We start from the raw sequence: 21,732 nt of genomic DNA, 5'->3' as shown, positions 1-21,732 counted from the left end.
ATTGGTTCGATATTTAGTTGAAACTTTGATTGATTGATTTTTGTTGTCGAAGATAAACAAATCTCATTAAAACATTTATACTATATACTTCTCTGTGTATGTTCATAGAGAATTAGAATATAATGAGTGCCAATAAACGTCATATTATTAGTGGTGCATACTAAGGCCACACGTGGGTATGTCTATACATGAGACAACTTGCACGATAGAGTCAGTGTTATTGAGTTATCTTATGTATGTTTTAATATGTGTCTGTATCTGCTCGGAACTAATCACAATAAATGTTGTCTATGAATAATATTCTGCGTTTTGTCTGTAGGAGAAACTACACATTTACTTATTCCCTAAAATATACAAAATATTTCAAAATAATGAAATTGAGAATATATTATATTATTATATATATATTATTAGGGCTATTTTTCTGAAAATGTTTCGATTTTATAAATATTTTATATTGAATATAATTGCGAAACGACACATCAAATAAAAGGAAGACCTACATGATATAAACCTACAAAGCCAATGCTACCCCAACCTTGGAAACTATGATATCTTCTCACCTGTAGCCACACTGGTGCACTCACCCTTAAGACCGGGACCCAACAGGTATTGCTGCTTAGCGGTAAAATATATGCTGAGTGAGTGGCAACTACCCAGACGGGCGTGTACAAAGTTCGCCCAAATAAACGAACGAGAAAATGTTTTTAGTTTATAAATATTTTATATTAAACATAAATGTGAAACGACACACTTAATAAAAGGAAGACCTACCTATATAATATATATTCTGAATGAGACTAGGTTATGCAACTAATAATTAAAATAATTAATTTAAGCTTTTCCCCCATTTCACTGATACAAAAGATGAAAAAGGATTTGAGTGATAATGAAATGCGAAAAAATTAAAAAATAAGAAATGCATGGACGTAATACTGGAATTAAACAGACAACATAACATGTTTTAAGATGATCTTACTTTGAAAGTAATCTACAGTATTAGAAAATAATAAACATATTAACAGTTCGTTCATTTTTATTAAATTTGGTTTTCAATTACTCAACTTAAACTAATATGTTAAAGTATAATACTTAGGCACTGTCGTGATTGGTAATAATACAACCATTGGGCGTTGTGTTAAGTACAAAAAATCTACACCCACAGTAACAGTGACCTAGGCGACCTAGACTAGGTTAGTGTCATAGCGTATGTATAAAAATTGTCTTGTATACGGTAAACATACTCATTAATTTTGGCAAATATATCATGAAGATTACATATTTCAATAACAGTGTAGTTTAAATAGCATTTTGAAAATAATTTTACTTTATAATTTACTTGACAATATGACGTATACAACCATATTTGTTTTTATAATCTGTGTATCATGTCTTTCTGTCAAAATTGATTGACGTGCATCAATTAAAAAACATAAAAAAAACGTTCTTATAGTCATTGTTAAATTATTTAAATACAACAATAATAAAATTAAAGATTAACAAATTTATATAAACACTCAAAAGGTTATTGGGTTCAAATTTCTCATTTTCTTTTTTGACACTATACCAATATATAACCTTCGTATGTGTACAGAGTAACTTTCGTCCTTACGTAGAGAAATTTTAATAACTGGAACGATCGAAACAAATACATTACATACAACGCGATAGATCATATCGTTTATTATAAACAACGGACTCACCAACTATTAGATGAATTCAATAAATAAAGTTATATATTTTTCTAATTAACATTTTGTTTTTAATTAACATTAATATTTATTGTCAATTATTCTCTTTATAAATGAAAGTTCTTCTTCATAAATTTTTCACAAATTCAATAAAAGGGACGATGTGTATTTTTTTGACAGTTTGCATTAAAACATAAGTAAACAAATTCCCACAAACACACACTACTAAATACTACCAGACTCACACAAAATATATATTTTTTAATTAAAAATACAATATTTTATATAACCACACACAGATAATGTCTCACAAAAGGTAAGATTTTCTTTCTTGTTTTTGCAAGAATGTATTAAGTAATGTTTTTACTTTGTCTTTAAAAATATCTTATTCTTTGGAATAAATTCTTCATTTATCTCATGTAATATACAAATGATTTAATAGAAATATAATAGACGTGAATATAGTGACAGAAAAATCTGCTCGAACAATGGCGTCAGATCAAAGCGAACAAATTATATTTGAAAATATAAGCAGAGCGTTTAATAAATTATTAAACGCTTTGCTTATATTACGTACAATGTTTGGTTATTTTATGTGTATAAGTATCATTATTGCCCGGAGCGGATCCAGGATTATCGTTTGGCTTGACCTCGCTGAGGGTAGCTCACAACAATTTATTTTGCTTTAGACAGTGCAATGTTTGGTAAAAAGTTGAATTGACAATTTTACTTTAAGATTTGTCACGGAACACGAAATAATTGTCGCTATAAATAAATATTTAATACGTAATATTAAAATGTTGTAATAACTGTAAGTATTTGACCTTTAGTACATAGCAATATGTGTAGCAGAATCAGATTTAGGTATTTATACACAAATAACTAGACAAAAAAATTAATCACTAGTTTCACGCCCATAACGTAACACGTCTAGAAAAACTATTTGATAAGTTCTTAAACGAGGTATTTTGGTATTTACTTAGAAATAACATCGCTTATTAATAACTCATTAACTTAAAATCTTTAATTATACTAATTACAATTAACTGATAATTTATCATACTAAAAAATTCAATACACACTTTAATGAATGTTCAGAAATAATAACATATTTAATTAGTTGCGCATTAATAAATACCTAATATATATATATATATATATATATATATATATAATTTAATATAGGTAGATAGACTGACAAATGGACTACATGATGGTAAGTGGTCACCACCGGTCATGAAGTTTGATTCTGTATTAACTATCGCTTAACATCGCTTTGGTAAATTTTATTTTCTCTATATCTGTAATAACACTCGCCCTTTTATTAAAATTAATAAGCATTTCACGGGTACGACTTTCCGAGTTATATAATATAAATCTAAACATATCTTTGCTCTACTTGTGACAAATGTGAATGGATTGTATTTAATTGACTAGAAATATGACAATTATATTTAACCAATATGGCGACGTGGCATAATGTTGTCAAATTATTGTCACCTCATTTATCATAATTAATAAAAGCGTTTAGGTGATAACATTCAGAGTGATATATGTATCTGTGTTAATAGTAAAATTGGTTCTGTATATCTAAACTAATAAGGCATTTTTAGAGATATACACGCCCATTGTTTATCTCAGTATAATTATTTCTCAGTTTAGATCGGAGCTCTTAATTAAATGGTTACTGGTCGACCGAAGTCCTCTTTTTCATCGAACGAGACAAAACTTATCGCTTCAAGTTCGTTAAATTAATGTTGATTTATAAACGTCGATATGCATGTCATTAATGTATACACCTAGAGTATTTATCTTAAAATATAACGGTAAAGGATAGACGTTTCTAGAATTTGAAAAGCAAATAAAGAGGCGACTATTACTAGGCTAGACTATTCCAAGGGGCTATAAACTTAAAAACTGTCAATGTCATTATAATGTCAAAGTCAAAAGTCAAAATATTTATTATCTCTGAAACATTCAATTGAAGCTTGTACCAAACAAAGTTCCTTTTCAAAACAATAACATAAAATACTCTCTTTAAAAAGTAAAATAACAGCCCGTCAATGCTCCATTGCTAAGAAAATGCTTAAAGAATTCGCGTCTTAAGCGAAAGGCTATTTCCCAAATTTGCTCCAAACGCGTTGTTAAATACACAATGTAGAATTTCATTCAAGACAAAGATTACCTCACGATGTTTTCCTTAAATGATTTTAATCATTTTGATTACGGTTATAAATCTTCTTCTGATTTTCTTCAACATTTAATATGGAATAACAAAAACCTGGCTTCAAACTTTGAAAAGAAACTTCGACCTAACATAATAATATTAAATTAATTTATAATTAATTAAATAACGTAAATGCAATCGAATTAATCCTAATTATAAATACATCACAACAAAACATTTAACTATCAAAACATATCGAACAAGCTATATCACATTTAACTTAAGTAGAACTAAATCATATAACACCAAGTCTTATTGACTCACAGCAAGGTTAGTTCATTTCCCCGATGATTATCAGAACTGCGATTCAAAGGGGATAATTATGTTAATATTCTTTCGTCATGATTTATACATCTATTTTGATCGTATATTGTTGTCTCAATCGAAGTAATTCTTGTGTAAACAAATATTAATTGTGAAAAAGATGGTGAACATCAACATTAATCACCAATTTTTCAATTACAAAAAAAAATTATAACATTTAATAAATGATTTATTTGAATTATATGTCTTTATATGCAAAACTTATAGATTTTTCTAACTACAGATTAAGTTATGAAATATAGTTTTATGAATTTAATTTGGCCTCCATCAGAAAACAATTATAATTAGTATTTAGAACATTGTATCCGCGTTAAACTTTTGTGAATTACCATTTACTACATTCTAAGAGGATAGTCACTATCCCAGATTGCTTCTAACTCATTTCATTTATCTCTCCTTGTATTTTCAGCAACACAATATCAGTAAATCTTTTACATCTGCCTAGCACTCAAAATAGTTCCACTTGTCCAATTACGATTTTGATTGGAATAAGTGATTTAATAACCGACTTCATTGAGACAAATATGCAACTTGAAAAAGACAGCAACGAGCTTCTTCAATCAAGTAGCTGATCGTCTTATCCAATTTTTATTTCCACAAGGCCCTTAAATGTTTAGGTCATTGAATTCACCTCACATGCACCCACATGATTCTACCACCATATTTGGTAGAGTCTTCTGCGTCACCGTGTTATTTGAGTCCATGTAGAGTAATTGCAGTGAACTAAATGTTGTCGGAGCACAACATGGCTTGAACTCAGCTTTTCTTTCATTTGATACGGAATAGAAATATTTCTGTAAACGAAAAGAATGAAAATATCAATTAATATATTCAATTCCATCGAATTTTAGGATTCATATTAGGAATATTAGGTTCATATGGATGTTCTTCTTAAATTGTTTAGAGGATTACGAATTTGATTGCTTTTAAATATTCTATAAATGATTGTTAGTAAAATACGAGTTGTATAAGTAACTATTCTTTGTGATAGGATAAGATCAATATGATATAAAATCATGGTTATTTAAAAAAAAATTTAAAATATAAAAGTTAGTATTTATATTTGATTATCAATTAAATAGGACCTTATCCTTCTTCAATAAATTGGCTACTATATAAGTAGTTATTTTCTCATCACAAATATTTTTGTTTTAGCAACCACATAATACACAGTTTATAAATAGTTCACTCACCCTGATAATATTGTGGTGATAGCTATCTGCCTGCGATACAGCTGAAATTGGGGCACAGGTCCCTTTACAAAAGTAAGCGTGATAGCCCGCCGGTCTGATGATCCAGTCATCCCAGCCAAGTTCCTTAAAGCTGACGTAAAGAGGTTCCCTACAACATTCACTGGTGGTAGCTCCACACTCCAGTGTCCTGCCACGACGACGTTTGCCGGCATACTTGGTATATAGGACCAGGAATGGGCGGCGTTTTTCGTGGAAGGAAAGAGGAGCTCGGCGTAGCTGAAACAAACAATAATTATGATAAATTTAGGTTAAAATCTGAGCATCGTGAGTTTGATCAAGATCATCGTTGTACATATGTTAGCTATTAGTATTTTTAAAACACAATATGGGAAGGTATGATTTTCACGTAGCACGTAAAATGGACAAATTATTATGTTAGGGTAGAGAGACTTTGTTCTTTTTTTGTTTTACAATCATTTTGAATCAACAGCGTCGAAAATATTTTATGATTAATTTATCTTAATTCGAAGTAAAAAAATAACGATTTCCTGATCGAAGCTTGGCCTCAGTTGCCAGTTTTTAATGCATCAATTACATATGACCTTCTGAGATTAAGCGCAGTATTTGCAGTAATTGGCGAGGCATAGCAATGTAACATTGACAACTATACTATTTAACTCTGGACTGTTACTGTATTTTTTTTGTTAAATAAACCCTAATATTTTAATGGTCCAGTCGTGAATTCGGAAACGGTAACTTGCCAACTACAGCTGTCCAAGCGACCACCCCTAAATTAACGGTGCAGGCCAAAATGTTTCAGAAACATCTATCATCTAGATCTAAGAAAACCTTTGAACCCTAATATTATGTTTCTAAATTTAAATTTATTACTTGATCGCTGATATTCGACTCACCTGACATGTCCTACAAGCCACGTGTAATGTATGCAACCTCTCCCTCCCCTCGAGCCAGACCCTCACAGCCCAGGCCAACTCCACTCTCACCCAGCCTTCACCAATATCCGTCTCCTTGATTGCAATTGGCTTCGTCTTCTTAAACTGTTGCTGGCTGTCCCAATGCGCTGCTTCAGATATAACGAAGGTTTGATTGTATTCGTCTAGTGGATCACGCTCCTGTGAAAGTTATACGCATGTATAATAAGCTACCGGGAAATATAATCAATTTATCATTTACTAAATTTAAAAAGTTTATTAAGACTTACTATTTAATAAATAAATCTTATTATTCATTAAAAGAATACATTTTAGAAAAAAACGCCTGGATTTAGGCTCGGGTTCCATCACAGGACAGTAATTATTGTAAAAAACAGCATTGTAAATCTGTTTATTTGAAAAGAGCAACTATGCGAGTTTCTTGCCGTTTCTTCTCACTGGAAGCTGTTTTCCGAAACGGTGGTAGTATTTAAATATCGACGATTCAAAAACGTTTAATTGTGAAGTTTACTTAAATAACGTGTTAGAACACACGTAAACATTGGAATCATACATTTAATTCATGTTTCTAGCAAACCGAGATTGTACAAATGGACTTCTGCTATTCTGACTCGCTTGAAAGATAGGCCCTTTATAAAACGTAACTGTAAGCTGTTTCCTTATGTAAAAAAGAATACCTTATAGAACCAGAGCTCGACGACGGTTACTTCTTCCGGCTCAACGTCCGGCGGTAACTCGAACTGCAGACAGGTGAACGGATACCGTCCAGACGTGAGGCATTCACCTGAAACAATAACATTAATCTTTAAGGATTGTAAATTAATATATTGTGCATAAGTCGGCGTGTGTAACCAGGCGGCCAATATGACCTTTTTTTTCGTAGGAAAACCCGTTACGCGTTTCTCCCCACGTGGAAGTGGGGGGGGGGGGCATGTGGGACTCGCCGGTGCTCAAGATGTTGGTATCCCGGTGCACCGGGATACCCACTAAAAAACCAGCGGTAACCCTCTCCGTCTCATCGGCGGGCGCCACGGGAGACTATCGCAGGTTTAAAAATATTGCGTCAAAAATGTTCTCATACAACTACAGACAAAATAGTACACATATATCATTTAAATATCCTCAAATCATAAAATTTACCACATCGAACCCAAAGTTCACAACTTCACGTTTAAGTGAATCCAATAATTGTAGACTCACTGAGACAGTACCAGACAGGACACATTTGTGTAATTATCGTCGCGGGTAATACAAAGCATTACACTAATTACGATATAACTAAACTGCGACCTCACGTTAATTGGAGCAAGGCATGACCCGGGACTGCTCTGTGATAAATACTATCGTATCTCGTCTTATATTAGCGTTTTCAGATTGAATGTACTAAAATTAAGTCTTCATTTGTATTATAATGGCTAAATTTCATTGATGCACAATGGCCTTCTGTCATTGAACGAGAATCTAATTAAATATTATGCTGCTTTAATGCGCGTCCATAAAGACATACGTATGTGGCATAATTCCATTCAAACATACATTTCCTTATGATGTTTTAATTTTTTTCATGATATAGATAAGCGGACGGGCCACCTGATGGCGTAATGGTCCCCACCACCCGTTGACATTAGCACTGTGAGATATTAACCATTCCTTAGATCACCAATGCGCCACCAAGCTTCCGAAATAAGATGTTGATGTCCCTTGTCCCTTTAGTTACACTAACTCACTCACCCTTTATTCCAGAACACACAGACTTGCATAAAACCCTACGACCAAGTTCTTCACAGTCGAGCTCAAGGTGAATTATAAACACAAATAAAGTATATAAAAAGATGAATACGCTACGCAAGCCGTAGCAGTGTGTTGAGTCACGGTAGCGTGCGCAAAGTATCCTATTTTTATTGCCTATCCTAGTGCACTCGATGCTGGTCGGTAACGTATACCGACACCGATACGTTATTCTAGCCAAAAAAGGTGTGACGAAACAATCTCTAAGCCTTTTCCTCAAAAAGGAGAAATGGAAGGAGAGTATGCCTAGCCTATATTGAACTGTTAAATTATATTAGCTGCCGCGTTTGGCTTCAGGCTTCACATTCCCATACCTTCACTGGGTCCATATACAACTTTTAGGACAAGGAATCCTTAAAGAACAAACAAAAATAATGTTTTATTCTCGGCTATTCTCTACTAAAATATGCCTTTGTTATACATATAAACCTTCGTTTTGAATCACTCTGTTTATTGATTAAAGCGCATTAAAATCCATTGCGTAGTTTAAAAGATCGAAACATACAAACGGCTGGAAGCGACTTTGTTTTATACTGTGTAGAGTACATTCTTGGACTTATTTTGCGTGTATCAAAGTTGATTATGAATTACGAGATTTACGCGATCTGTGACTAAACCGTTTTGTTTAATAATAATCATTATCTGTGTAATAAACTTCCTTATTTATCTGTAATGCAAAAAAAAATTATCAGCCTCAGTTATTGTAAACATCGAGTTCCACGTCGTAAAAGCGTGATAACACGAACCGTAGGTAACGAAACGAGATACAAGTCAGGTTAAATAAAATCATGACTTTATAAAACTTTTATGACATTTTTACGCGTCATTTTTTATAGCATAATGTTGAATCACTTATTGTTTAATCCAAACTTTAAATATACAATAAAATCCACACATATACGAAATATATACGTGTGATTTGGATTTTAGCTGATTTATTTAGATTTTTTATTTAGGTGGTTTGGCAAATGTGCTACCTGATGGTAAGTGGTCGCCACTTTCTGTAGACATTGGCGCTGTAAGAAATATTAACTCACTGTAGTTCATATCGTTACCTAATTGAACTTTTCTTTTACGTATTATTATACATCAGAAAAACGAAAAATATTTATAAATAAATTACAGTTTCTTTTTTAATAATTGCAAAATGTTTAATACTTTCATTGTAACCTATTTATGACCAAATAATATATAACAATCAGATTAATTTAATATAAAAAAATACATTCTTATATTGTAACTTAATTATATTTAATAAATATCAAAGACAAACTCGTTAAAAGATTATAAATACATACTTATTTACTTAAGACGAGTAATTAAAATAATTATGTATTGATAAGCTGAGAGCGCGTGAACATTGCAACAGATATTCTGTAAGAGAAAATTTTAAAATCGACGTAGAATCCGGTCACAACCGATCATTTTTATTATATAGGTAGGCGGACGAGCGAATCAGCAACCTGATGTTAATTGGTCACCAACGTCCATAGACAATGACAAAGAAATATTAACTATTCCATACATCGCCAATGCGCCACCAACCTTGGGAACTAAGATGTTATGTCCCTTGTGCCTGTAGTTACACTGGCTTACTCACCCTTCAAACCCGAACACAACAATACTGGATACTGCTGTTTAGCGGTAGAATATCTGATGAGTGGGTGGTATTCCATCAAATCAAACTCAAAGTACGAGAGTATTTCAACAAAAAGTTCTGTTTAACCAAAGAGGTTTTATTGTTCTTAAGCTTTGGATAAATCTAAAGAAATATTGATCTTATTGGTAAATCAAATCATTTCACGTACTGCCTAAGGTATTGTTATCGTGAGGACTAGAACGAATTAATTTTATCGTTATGTAATAGTTTTCTGAAGTGAAATTATTATGCGGAATTGATATTTGTTATCTATTAATAGATGACTTATATAGATGATCTTTTCGTATTGATCTATCAATGAATCTAACCGAAAGCAGAGGTTTTTTCTATTCTTGCGTTTGATTGCTTCGTTGTCGCATACTTAAACAGTAGTTTTACTATAAATGTTTTGGGTGTTACAGCTTGAAAAATCTCATTGAATAAATTTGGAAATTATAAGGAAACCGTTGGTCCTACATCTGTTCCATTTGGCTATAATTCGAGCATGTCGAACTTTTATACTTGGAAGAGTTATTACAAATTAAACGGTCAAGTTCCGAAATATATAATATATACTATTGCGGGATGAATATAAGAAACCATTAGATATAAATTATCGAGACGGGTCGACCTTTTTTTCTCACAAAAAAAATAATTAGACTTGAGGTCGTGTTTTATCTTTGAACGCTGACATGTAGCGCTTGCGTGATTTTGTCTTGGATTAATCCAAAAAGATTCGACGTTAAGGATTCCCTATCATTATTTGTGCATACAATACGAACTTCTATTTTTTAATTGTTTAAAATTAAACAAGATAATATACCAAAAAAGCAATTATTCAAATTCGACTTGAAAACACTTTGGCTAGCAATGTCCACAACCGAAGAACACATATAATTTCATGAACTTTCCAAAATGAAGATATTTTAAGAAAAATAAATTCTATAATCAATTTATAGTAACATTACAAAGATAAATATTGTTTGATAAGACGAGCGTATCCGGTAAATTATTAGTTGTAGTTCATCGTGCCGGGGCAAGAATTAATTTTTTTAATTAGCCTATTTTACGATAAAGTTCCGTCTTACAAAATAACCGGATCTAGTCACGTTTAATGAAAACTCGGTACAATTATCAGGCAACTGATAGCGCTTGAATTTATTATTTTTAGAATATGTAGAGTTTTAACATAAAAATATTTTAAATATAGACACAATATAGACAAATAATAAAAAATATAGCTAATTTATTAAGATTAGAATAAACCGTAGAACGAAAATAGTAGAAATTTTAACAGCGAATCTCATTATATTTGAATTAAAAATGATATTTTTGAATTAATTCAGTTTATTTACTTATTTATCGTGATACGAATTTATTGTTTTCACGTGTAAAAAATTTTAAAAGAATTTTACAGGAAATATATTTCTTGCGAGTCCTTTAACTTCTTTAACAAAACATTGAAGGTTCCGCAAGTATCAATTCTTGGTCCACTTCTTTATATTGTTCATACAAATGAATATTATCCGATGCAAAGAACCTTATCCGGTACAATTTATTTAGCAGGATAATAATAATAGTAATTGACAATCTGACAGGCTGACTATGATGTATGATTAACTATGACTATCCTGAAAGTTCACCCTCAATATTTACGAAGTCGGATTATTAGCTTCGGAGTTTACAACATATATCTAAATTTCCAAACTTTACTTTTTATTATAACACAGAAGAATGATAAATTACGGTTCAAATACATATGATTTTACCCTGTTATAAGCTGTGCATTGGATATCGGGCCTAGTAAATTAAAATTCAGTCGCGTCATGCCTACACTAAAACAAGAGAATATCATTAAAACCAGGGCAAGTTCTCCTAGCAATACTTTGATTGGGGTAAATGCTACTTTTTCAAATATGAGATATTGACAAAATCAAAATATACTTTATTCAAGTAGGCTACAAGCACTTTTAACAGACAGACAAGAGTTCTCTGTATATATTGTTAGTAATTTATTTTTTAATTTGGCAACACAAATTTATTTGCAATTCTTTCTCACTCGATACTTGAAGTAATACAGAGGTCAATATTTTTTATTTCTGTCAAAATATTCAAGTAAATTGTCGGAAAATAAAATGTATAAAAAAATTATAAAACTTTCGTAGTGAAGGTATCGTGTAGTGATCACGTGAGTACGAATACGATGGTGTTATAGTAAAAAAAGTAAAGAAATATTAATATCCCACATTATGGATTACGGATTTATGTATTTTTGTGAAGCAAGTTTTCATCTTATTCACGTGAATAAATGTCATCTAACATGTGTGTCCCACAATTAATTTTATGAATTATAAAAAAAAATGATGTACATGAAAGTTCGATGATGCGGCCCGAAGGAAATACTTTAAACCGATATGAATTAAAATCATGAATGATATCCAAATATATATTGTAGAAATACTGTGAATGAATATATATATATATATTTATATATTGATATAATTAATACGATACGAAAATAATATTATGAATATTATCAACGCCAATTTTTAAGAAATCAGAGTCAAAAAACACATCGAGATGTTTACAAAATATTAAAATATGCGTAATAAAAGAAACCATTTTATATACAAAATCGCATGTACGGTATATAGGTCACGTAGCGTGCCTCTGGTGAGGTTATCTAATTAATAAAAGATAAATAAACTTAATTTCGTTGACTCGTAAACCTACCGTCATTGCGCCCCCACGTGTTACGATCACATTTTATCAGCGTTTTTTTTTTTTTGAATATCTAAATATTTACACAGCGCCATTGTCATATGATTTTATTATCTTTTAATTAGTTTCAACTGTAACATCGTGAACTAGATATAGTTGATTTCAGGCGTAAGTGCGTGATATTTTCTCGCTTATATTGCCTCTCATCATGAAAATGTTCTTGAGCGTTTTTGCGAAATTTTTTCGTGAGCGACCTTAACTTTAGATTTAATTTATTTTAATCCAAAAAGAGCCATTTTTGTATGTTATTACACTGGCTGACCCGCCCTTATAACTGGTAACGGAATAAAGTATGTTGAAGGTAGAATAAAATCGAGAAGGGTCTACAAGAAACTAGTTTTTGTAATTTGTTTCTACGTACTTAAAATTAAACAAACTTCTTGGTAATCAAAGCCATTTTAACATAATGATTTATTACTGATGTCGTCTTGCAGTTAAAATTTTTAGTGAACAAGATCTGTTTGTATATCTCTCTATTATGCTCGTACGACCTTGAACCCCTAGAAGGGATATAAGGTTTTTTTACACCTGGCGATAATTCCCTATAACGCGAGATAATCCGCGAGCTATGTCTAGAAATAACATAAAAAAAAAAATTATATAAATTTTTAACCAACAAGACACTTGATCAAGAAGCACTCATTTTAACCAAAACAATTAAAATAACATGATCAATTAGGTAGAATATTAACAATTAACTTATAGACACTTAATGCTCACACATATCCATTGGTTTCCGACTGGAAACATCGCTGTGCTTTGAGCACAGATGCCCGTGTGGAGAGAAGGTGGACATACATGGTCTCTCTTGAGGTAGACTTTTCCGCCTTCCGCTTTGCCATGGTGTGTCCACTCTTAATTATACGATAAAAGGATCCTTGCCACCATCGCGGAATTAGTCGTAATGATGGTAAGAGACCTAATGGATTGCCATGGTAAAATTGTAATGAAATGCAATAGTCCCCTGGGAACGAGGACGGGTCCTAGTGTGGGACGCGACATGCGTTGACCCGCTAGCCCCGACTCATATCAGAGAAACAATGTTAAGAGCCGGCGCCACTGCGTGGATAACTGAAGCGACCAAACGATCCAAATATTATGTTGTCTTATTCCGAATTATGTTTGTGTTCCATTTGCTGTAAAAACACTTGGACCTTAGAGTAGTAGCGCAAAAAGCATTAAAAGTGGTGAAAAGCGTGCTGGTTCGTTTTGCCCATAGGATCGGAATTGCGAATCAACGGGGAAATGCACGCGGTCAAGATTTATACAACAACTATTTTGAATTCATGTTTGTATACATTTAAGGACTTAATGTTAATAATTCTTATGTAAATAAAGATATGATTTTACGAATTAATATTTACAGATACGGGATTACTTTTTTAAAAATTATGTATATTGTAATAAACTCGTATATAACGCAGTAACATAAATAAAATGGTATATAATGGTAACACATGTGATAAAATATACACAAAATTATTATCTATATTGTTTGACATTTGTGATCTTTGAAAATAACACATTTCTGGTATTTATGTGTTTTATCAGTAAAGAAATTCACATTTTTGCCAATAATATTTCTCCTCTCTAGCAGAGAGCCTGGAGCTTATTACACCACGCTGCTCTTGGGGAAGCCTATTCCAATGGAAGTAGGGAAAAAGATAACTTATTTCCACTTTCATTTTACTTCCAAAATTCCGATAACGTTCAAAACGCTATTTATTCAAAAATCCATAGTGAATCATAGTTATAATTTTATCAAGCTCTCGACCAATGATATCCCTTCAATTTGCTCTCAAATTTTGTTTTGTTTATTTGGCTTTTTTCCGGTTCTTACGGGAATAGAGTATACGTTGGGTAAGTTTAGAAAGTTACTTAAAAAAGTTTATAGTTGCCAAGGCTGACTTTGTTATCTTTTTTTACTCAACCGTTTTTTGCGTGCGTGCCTTTTTTAGTTTCCGTTTCGTAATATATATATATTTATATGTAATGATTGTCACTGCTAATTAAATTAATGAAGTCTATATATAATAACACGCGACACTATTTAATAATTATCTTAATAATTTATACACGTTTAAGTTTCGTAATAAAGTCATGGATTAACCTCGTTGACCTTTTTGGTACTGCTCCGCGTTTTAATTTTGCAGTGTGAAGTTATACAAGGGCGAGTATAAAGACTCAGCCCGAATCAAAGGCTGAATAATTTAGGGGTCGAGAAAACCTGATTGGTCAATAATGTTTAATTCTTATAGGGAACAGAGGGTAACCTTGAATTGTTCCATAAGTCTAGGCCGTCGTATGAATTCAATTTGCCTATATACATATGAACACGCCACAATATAGAGAAAACAATTTATTAAAATGATACACACAAAAATAAATGTTATGATAGTCTAAGGGTCGATTTTGAGCATTGGGTTACAGTACTGCTTCAGTGACGACCAGTCGCTTATACGTAAGGACCGATTTTTAGCACTCGCCTGCCGTGGACTCAGTGGTTTTTCCAACGGACAAATTGTATTATTATAGCTCCTGTACTTTAATGCTCAGTACCTTTGGCTCCCCTTATGTTACAGTCGAATCTGAACTGTTACAAAACACACGGACCTTCTTAATTTATACATTTTTATTAATTATAAACGCTTTAAATAATAATAATAAAAATGCGATAAGAGAAACATTAAAACTTATGGTTATATAAATAATATTTAACGTCAACTAATATATAAATATTTAGTTAAATATGTAAAAGCATAGTTTCGTTAATGAAATTAATTATATTTTTAATTTAGTTTACGTAATATAATTAAACTTTAACTGTTTTATAATATTTTATACGTTCAGTTTTTGTTTTTATTTTTAATCTCAGTTGACATTTGTTTTTAATAATTTTAAGTGGTAACTTAATTGATTTATATTTTACTTAACTTTATTTTTTTACTATTAAGTGTTTCAAAACAATTATTTGTTTCCCAAATAAAATAAAATATACCAACGAAATACATAGTACTAGCGCTATGCACACGCCAACAGTAGAAGACTCGCGGCGGAGGGTATAAAAGAACCTCGCCGTTTGCCGTTACCGAGTTAAAAACGCATAAAACAAAAACATACAAATATATATCCGATCCGTCCGATCTGCTAGTTACTTAGATTAACATGTTAAACATACAATATAATATATATATTACATCATGATGATCAAAGGTCAAATTAATTTTAACAATGCAAGTAAAACGTTAAAAATCTGCTGATATAATATAACCGAACGGCACGTGAAAAGTCCAAGGTTCAATCCGAAATCAGGTGAATAGGTTAATGTTGTCGTTGTACGAAATTATTGCATCATTTTATAATTGTCTAATTAGTGATTACAACGGAACTCTGCTTGCTTGTTATGAAGTAGATCCGAGATGGCCCAGTGGTTAGAACCCGTGCATCTTAACCGATGATTTCGGGTTCAAACCCAGGCAGGCACCACTGAATTTTCATGTGCCTAATTTGTGTTTATAATTCATCTCGTGCTCGGCGGTGAAAGAAAACATCGTGAGGAAACCTGCATGTGTCTAATTTCAACGAAATTCTGCCACATGTGTATTCCACCAACCCGCATTGGAGCAGCGTGGTGGAATATACTCCATACCTTCTCCTCAAAGGGAGAGGAGGCCTTTAGCCCAGCAGTGGGAAGTTTACAGGCTGCTAATGTAAATGTAAATGTTATGAAGTAGATAGGGAGACGTGCAAATGAACCACCAGATGGTGTATGACCGATAACACGCTGTAAGAAATCCCTAACATCGCCAATGCGCCAAATGGGACCTCGGGAACTGATATGTTATATCCCTTGTGCCTGTTTTGGTTTTTGTAAGTTACTAGCTCTCTCTTTCTTCAAACCGGGATGGGTGATGAGTGGGTGGTACCTAAGCAGACGGGCTTCAACAAAGCCCTACCACCAAGCTCTATTTGGTTATCCCTGAGCATAAACTTTTTAACTTGAAACTTCTTAACATAACTTGAATGTTTTAATTAACTGCATATAAAAACCTAAGTACACGAAAAAAATAATCATAAATTCTCATAGTCGGGTTTTTATTTCTGAATTTATTTAAAACATCCAATAAACTTAGGTGGCGTATCAACGCTACCATTACTGCACTGTACTCATCTAAAACTTTTTAATAATTGAACAAAGCTATCAACTTAATAACATATTTTTATATGTTTAGGAGCAGCAGCCCGCGGACAAACATATAACGAACATAATCGCTAAAAGTATTTAATACCACAAAGCGTGTCTTTGATAAGTAATACTATCTTAATGAGTGACTCGCGGACGTCTGACAAACTGTTGATCTTAGAGTTAATGCTGCAGCCACATCACTGCGATAAGGTGAAAATATGCATGGTTTCGATATGTCTTCAACAATCGATTGAAGCCAAATCGCGGCTATCGATAAATTGCTATACATCATCATCCTCCTGCCCTTATCCAAATTTTATTTGAGGTCGGCGCAGCATGTCTTCTTGTTCCATACTTCTCTGTCTGACTTCATCTCTTTCACACAATCCATCCATTGTTTCATTGGTCCGTAAACTGCATCGAAATATTTTATCTGGACAAAATAAGTGCGGTTGTCTACACATGGGCAGTTTGAAATTCGTCTCCGCGACAATGTGACCGTAGCATAATAATACGCACATTTCTTTAGTATTAGTCAGTACGTTTTATTTATCGTAATTACTATCATACCACGCCGGGGGTTGGCACGCCGCTACTGCGTGCTTTGCACTGAGCTATTGTTAATTACGAGTATAATACAAAGTACTTAATTATGCACGAATGTATATTACTTGAAAAGTGCTTGTAAAAGACTACGTGAATAAAGTATATTTTAATTATAAAAGAATTCACATTAGGTGATAATATCCCTACTATCTTAACTCGTGACTCTATAACTTACAATATACAAAGTCGCTTCCCGCTGTCTGTACGCTAAGATCATTTAAATTTCGCAACAGATTTTAATGCAGTATTTAAAACGGGATATTTACCATGTTTTTTTATTTTTATTAGAAGTGTTTATGCAGCAAACGTACGAGAAAGGAGGTAGTCCGATATGGACACTTCTAATGCCGTCAATATCTACCCGCAAACGTCAGTCTCGCGAACAAGACTTTCGTAGATAATGTCGAAATATCGAGCTCCACCAAATAAAAATAAAAAACATGGTAAATATCCCGTTTTAAATACTGTTAGTGCTAAAAATAACCATGTTAATTTAAAATCTTATATAGATTTTAATGAAGTTTTCATCAATAAAAAGAGTCATTCAAGAGGAAGATTTATATGTAAATACATGCATGCGCATAATAGAGAAAAGCCTATAGTTTCAACTTTTCTAACCGGACAAAAAACAAAAATGTTTCTTATGATGCTTGTTTTTCAATTTAAAAGCTGTAGGTACATATGTATGTATGCTGTAGCTCTATAATCCCACGTTTTCCCCGTGTCAATTCGAGAGGGGTAGTTAGTTGTCTATAATAAAAACCTTATTTATTCAAGCGTCTAATTTATAACCTTTTCCGTGATCATGGATTCAAATTCCATATCAAGTCACCAAAAAGTTTGTTGACCTTTTTTTTCAAAATAAAATTTAAAAAAAGTAGGTTAACTCTGTTCCATTTTTATTTGTTTACTCAAAACTCCGTATATATATTTAAACTACTTCCGTTTGGTCCTAAAAAAGTTATACATATCCTTCCTTGGGATTCAAGCTTGTTTCAAACCAAAATGTCATCAAATTTGTTTCAGTGTTGTGTTCAGCCGTGAAAACCGAACAGACAGATAGACTTACTGTCGCAATTATAATATTAGTATAGACTTAATTCTTCACCTTTTTATAATCCTGCACATGGGACGGCAATTTCAACATGGCCGAAGGACATCTTGCCAGAAAAACTTTGACCATGATTTGAACGCAGGCCTTAGCCAGAAATTCGTTATACTAATCAATTATTATCCAAAAAAAATATTTAATTTTGTTTTTTGACATTTTTGAACGTTTTGTGGGATATTGTAAAAACGTATACACATTACATAGATTAAAAGAAAAATGTATCTTGTGTCGTTTCTGCAAAAAAACTTCTATATTTTCATGTAATCACAATACCAAATATATTATTGAGAGTCGTATAAATGAGCAAGGCAAGCCGTATCCACAACAATTTTCTTAACCGCGAATGCCACTAGCTTAGTCTACTTGCCATTCAAACGAGGGAACCATTTCAGCTTTGCATCTATGGTGATACTGAGCATTTTTATACTGTCAATAAAGCTATAATTACCAATACCTTTAAAACTGTTGATAATTAATGCATCGAATGTACAAATAAACAACATACTTCTAATTATTTACTAAATTCCGGTTACAATTAGTGATTACTGAACTTGAAGTTATCTCGTATCGTTATTATTTACTTGTAATTGTATATAAATATACTGAGAATTATGCTTAAACAACATATTACAATATTTACATGTGACAAAATGATTAATAAAATATATAAAGATTGAAATTAAAAATGTACTATTACAGCTTATGACCCAGTGGCGTGGCTATATTATTGCAAGTAATGCGGTCACTTGGGGCCCTAACAAGACGCAACCGATTATTTTATTTCGAAACTTTTTCCGTGGACATTTACATTTTTTTTCAGCCCGATAAGGCTGGTTATAAAACTGTAATGACCGCGTTATATGGCGACCAGATTTTTACTAGCATTTTCCTGTTATTATCCGAGAGAAATTACTAAACTTTCCCATTAACAATTACATTAACATTAACAGCCGGTAAATTTCCCACTGCTGGGCTAAGGCCTCCTCTCCCTTTAAGGAGAAGGTTTGGAGCATATTCCACCACGCTGCTCCAATGCGGGTTGGTGGATCCATTAACAATGCGACGTATTAATCTCAGAAGGCATCCATATCCTGCTCGGCATTGAAGAAAGTATCGAAATGCAATGGCACAGGTCTATTCACCAACCCGCATTGGAGCAACCTGATACAAATGTTCTATTTAATAGGAGTCGTGGGGACTTAAAGGATCTTATAATTTTTAAGCTCCAAGTGCTTTGAAGTTGACATAAGGAAAAATATTTGCACCGCTTGTTCACTTCAGTATTTTCCACTTCAGATTTCCTTTCCCTCAGAAAAAGCGTTGAAACAATTAAAGAACAATAACGAGGGTTCTAGAGGATCAGTACTAAAAAGTCAATGATAACAAGAACCCTTTTAATTGCGCTATTAAGTATATAATCAAGGTAACATCTTGCACATAAGAATTGTGTAATCCAAAGGACGTATTTACGCGTTCGAAACGATGATCCATTTCTATAGTCAAACTGTGTCTAAGATCGCACCGTTATGAAATAAATACTGGTTACCAAAAATAATACCATCATTTGAATTTTTTAAACAATAATAAATATCAACGAGTTTATATATAAAATGCATTAAATGTTTGGTGTACCTAAATGATGCAGATCAGATTATAATTTAATCGTGTTAAAGCTATGTAAAGAAAGTTTGGAAGCTGAATCTTCGGCTGTATTAGACGGATTTGTTAGTTGTTGTTGTTGTTAAATATTACAATGCAATACAACAATATGTATTTTTAGTATAATCTGCCTCAAAATTTTATGTTCCTATAATTATGGCAAACTTAAGCGTCCCTCTTTTACCGATTTAGTTGTAAGCTATGAATGCAGACTGCGTAGGATTGGAAAAAATCTTAAATGAATACTAATGTTTTTTCGTATTTTTGAAGATTTACATTTCTAGAATGCGATATCGTTTTGACATAATAGAAAAAAAGACAATTAATCTTACCTTCTACTGGAAATATAATCTTCTGTTCCGTCCGTCCATAATAATCGTCGAACTCCGGTGGTTTGTCGGACCCCTGGCTAAGCGTCTGCCCCTGTGCCACGGGCATCGGTAAGCTGTTCACCGGCACAGCCACCGTCGGCTTCTTACTCAGCCTCAACTTCTTCAATATCTGCTGCTTAACAAACTCTATCCTAGCCTCCGTCAGCTCAGTGACACTAAGCTCACCGTTCGCACAGTTCGCGCACGCCCCCATCTCGCCTAAACTAGAATAGTTTAAACTGACTAGAATAAAAGACACGATCACTCGCGTATTCATCGCGGCAGATTCCTTCTACGTAAGCAGTTAAAGTACGGTAGAAGATCGAGACACATGCGTGCAGCGACGGCCGGCGCGCGACTGGCGCCCGCGTTGCCTTCCCTCGCTAATATAATGCTCTCACACAAGGGGTGTTCCGTGAGAACGGACGAAAGATATCGTTCAAGCCCAGTATCGGAGGTCACTGTTTGTCGTTCTTGGACAATGGACCCGCGTGATACGAGATCGTAAATCAAATTGTACTAGACGCTAAATGTATTTGTTTTCGAACGTTTTGTGGATGTTTTGGTTTCATATTTATGACTATCAGGCATTCCTGAATTAAAGAATATATGTGTTTTGTTAAAATAGAAAAAACGTTGGACTTTTTCTCCATCCTGTTCTTCAATTTGTATGTCTAAATTACTCGTCTCAATAAAAAGAAAAAATTAGAAAGACCTCTTTGTTTATAGATATTTATAATGGAATATCTTCTTTTTTTAAATCCCATTTTATTGAGGATGTGATCGATAATCTAACGACCCAATTCCTGGCTATTTGCCTCGAGAAATTCGCCAGTTCGTTGAACCGGAGATAACTATTTATTTTTACCGCTTATAAACGACAGGGATCAACATACCACAAACAACTAACCCTATTATCTTTAGTACCTAATTATTTACATTATTTTTATAATTCGATTCTTAACGAACAATTTTTTTTGTTACAGACATTAACCTCACACACGCTTGGTTCATGATCAGGTCTTAGCCTTTTTAGTTCTCTCCCGTGAGTTTATATTGCGTTATATTTAATGGAATTGTCGTCGAAACTCGCCCATTTTTTCACCAAACCTATATGAAACTGCCTCTATATTTCCAGTAATGGTTACATATATTTTTAAGGACATATATCTATATGTCCCAAATCCTACAATCCTCCTTTCG

General features: G+C 32.8%; 1 protein-coding gene across 1 annotated transcript; it reads right to left on the bottom strand.

Annotated features, from left to right (window-relative positions):
• Positions 1-1,018: 1,018 nt before the first annotated feature.
• On the bottom strand, positions 1,019-20,871 carry LOC125073771 (inhibin beta B chain). The gene is made up of 5 exons (XM_047684805.1): positions 20,491-20,871; positions 7,066-7,172; positions 6,350-6,568; positions 5,436-5,711; positions 1,019-5,036 (listed from the first exon to the last, which is right to left on the bottom strand). The coding sequence occupies exons 1-5, from the start codon at positions 20,804-20,806 to the stop codon at positions 4,875-4,877; spliced, it is 1,080 nt and encodes a 359-aa protein (XP_047540761.1). The 5' UTR covers positions 20,807-20,871; the 3' UTR covers positions 1,019-4,874.
• Between the last annotated feature and the right edge of the window lie 861 nt (positions 20,872-21,732).

The sequence above is a fragment of the Vanessa atalanta genome, chromosome 25 (assembly GCF_905147765.1).
Source record: "Vanessa atalanta chromosome 25, ilVanAtal1.2, whole genome shotgun sequence".
Classification (NCBI taxonomy): domain Eukaryota; kingdom Metazoa; phylum Arthropoda; class Insecta; order Lepidoptera; family Nymphalidae; genus Vanessa; species Vanessa atalanta.
This window is presented reverse-complemented; position numbering and strand designations above follow the sequence as displayed.

Bases quoted from the DNA above. Each gene is read 5' to 3' on its own strand.
- LOC125073771 (XM_047684805.1), bottom strand. From the start codon at position 20,806: ATGAATACGCGAGTGATCGTGTCTTTTATTCTAGTCAGTTTAAACTAT. The intron at 5,712-6,349 runs GTGAGTCGAATA...TGTTTGTTTCAG, and splicing joins TGGCTTGTAGGACATGTCAG to CTACGCCGAGCTCCTCTTTC. The intron at 5,037-5,435 runs GTGAGTGAACTA...TTTCGTTTACAG, and splicing joins ATCACCACAATATTATCAGG to AAATATTTCTATTCCGTATC.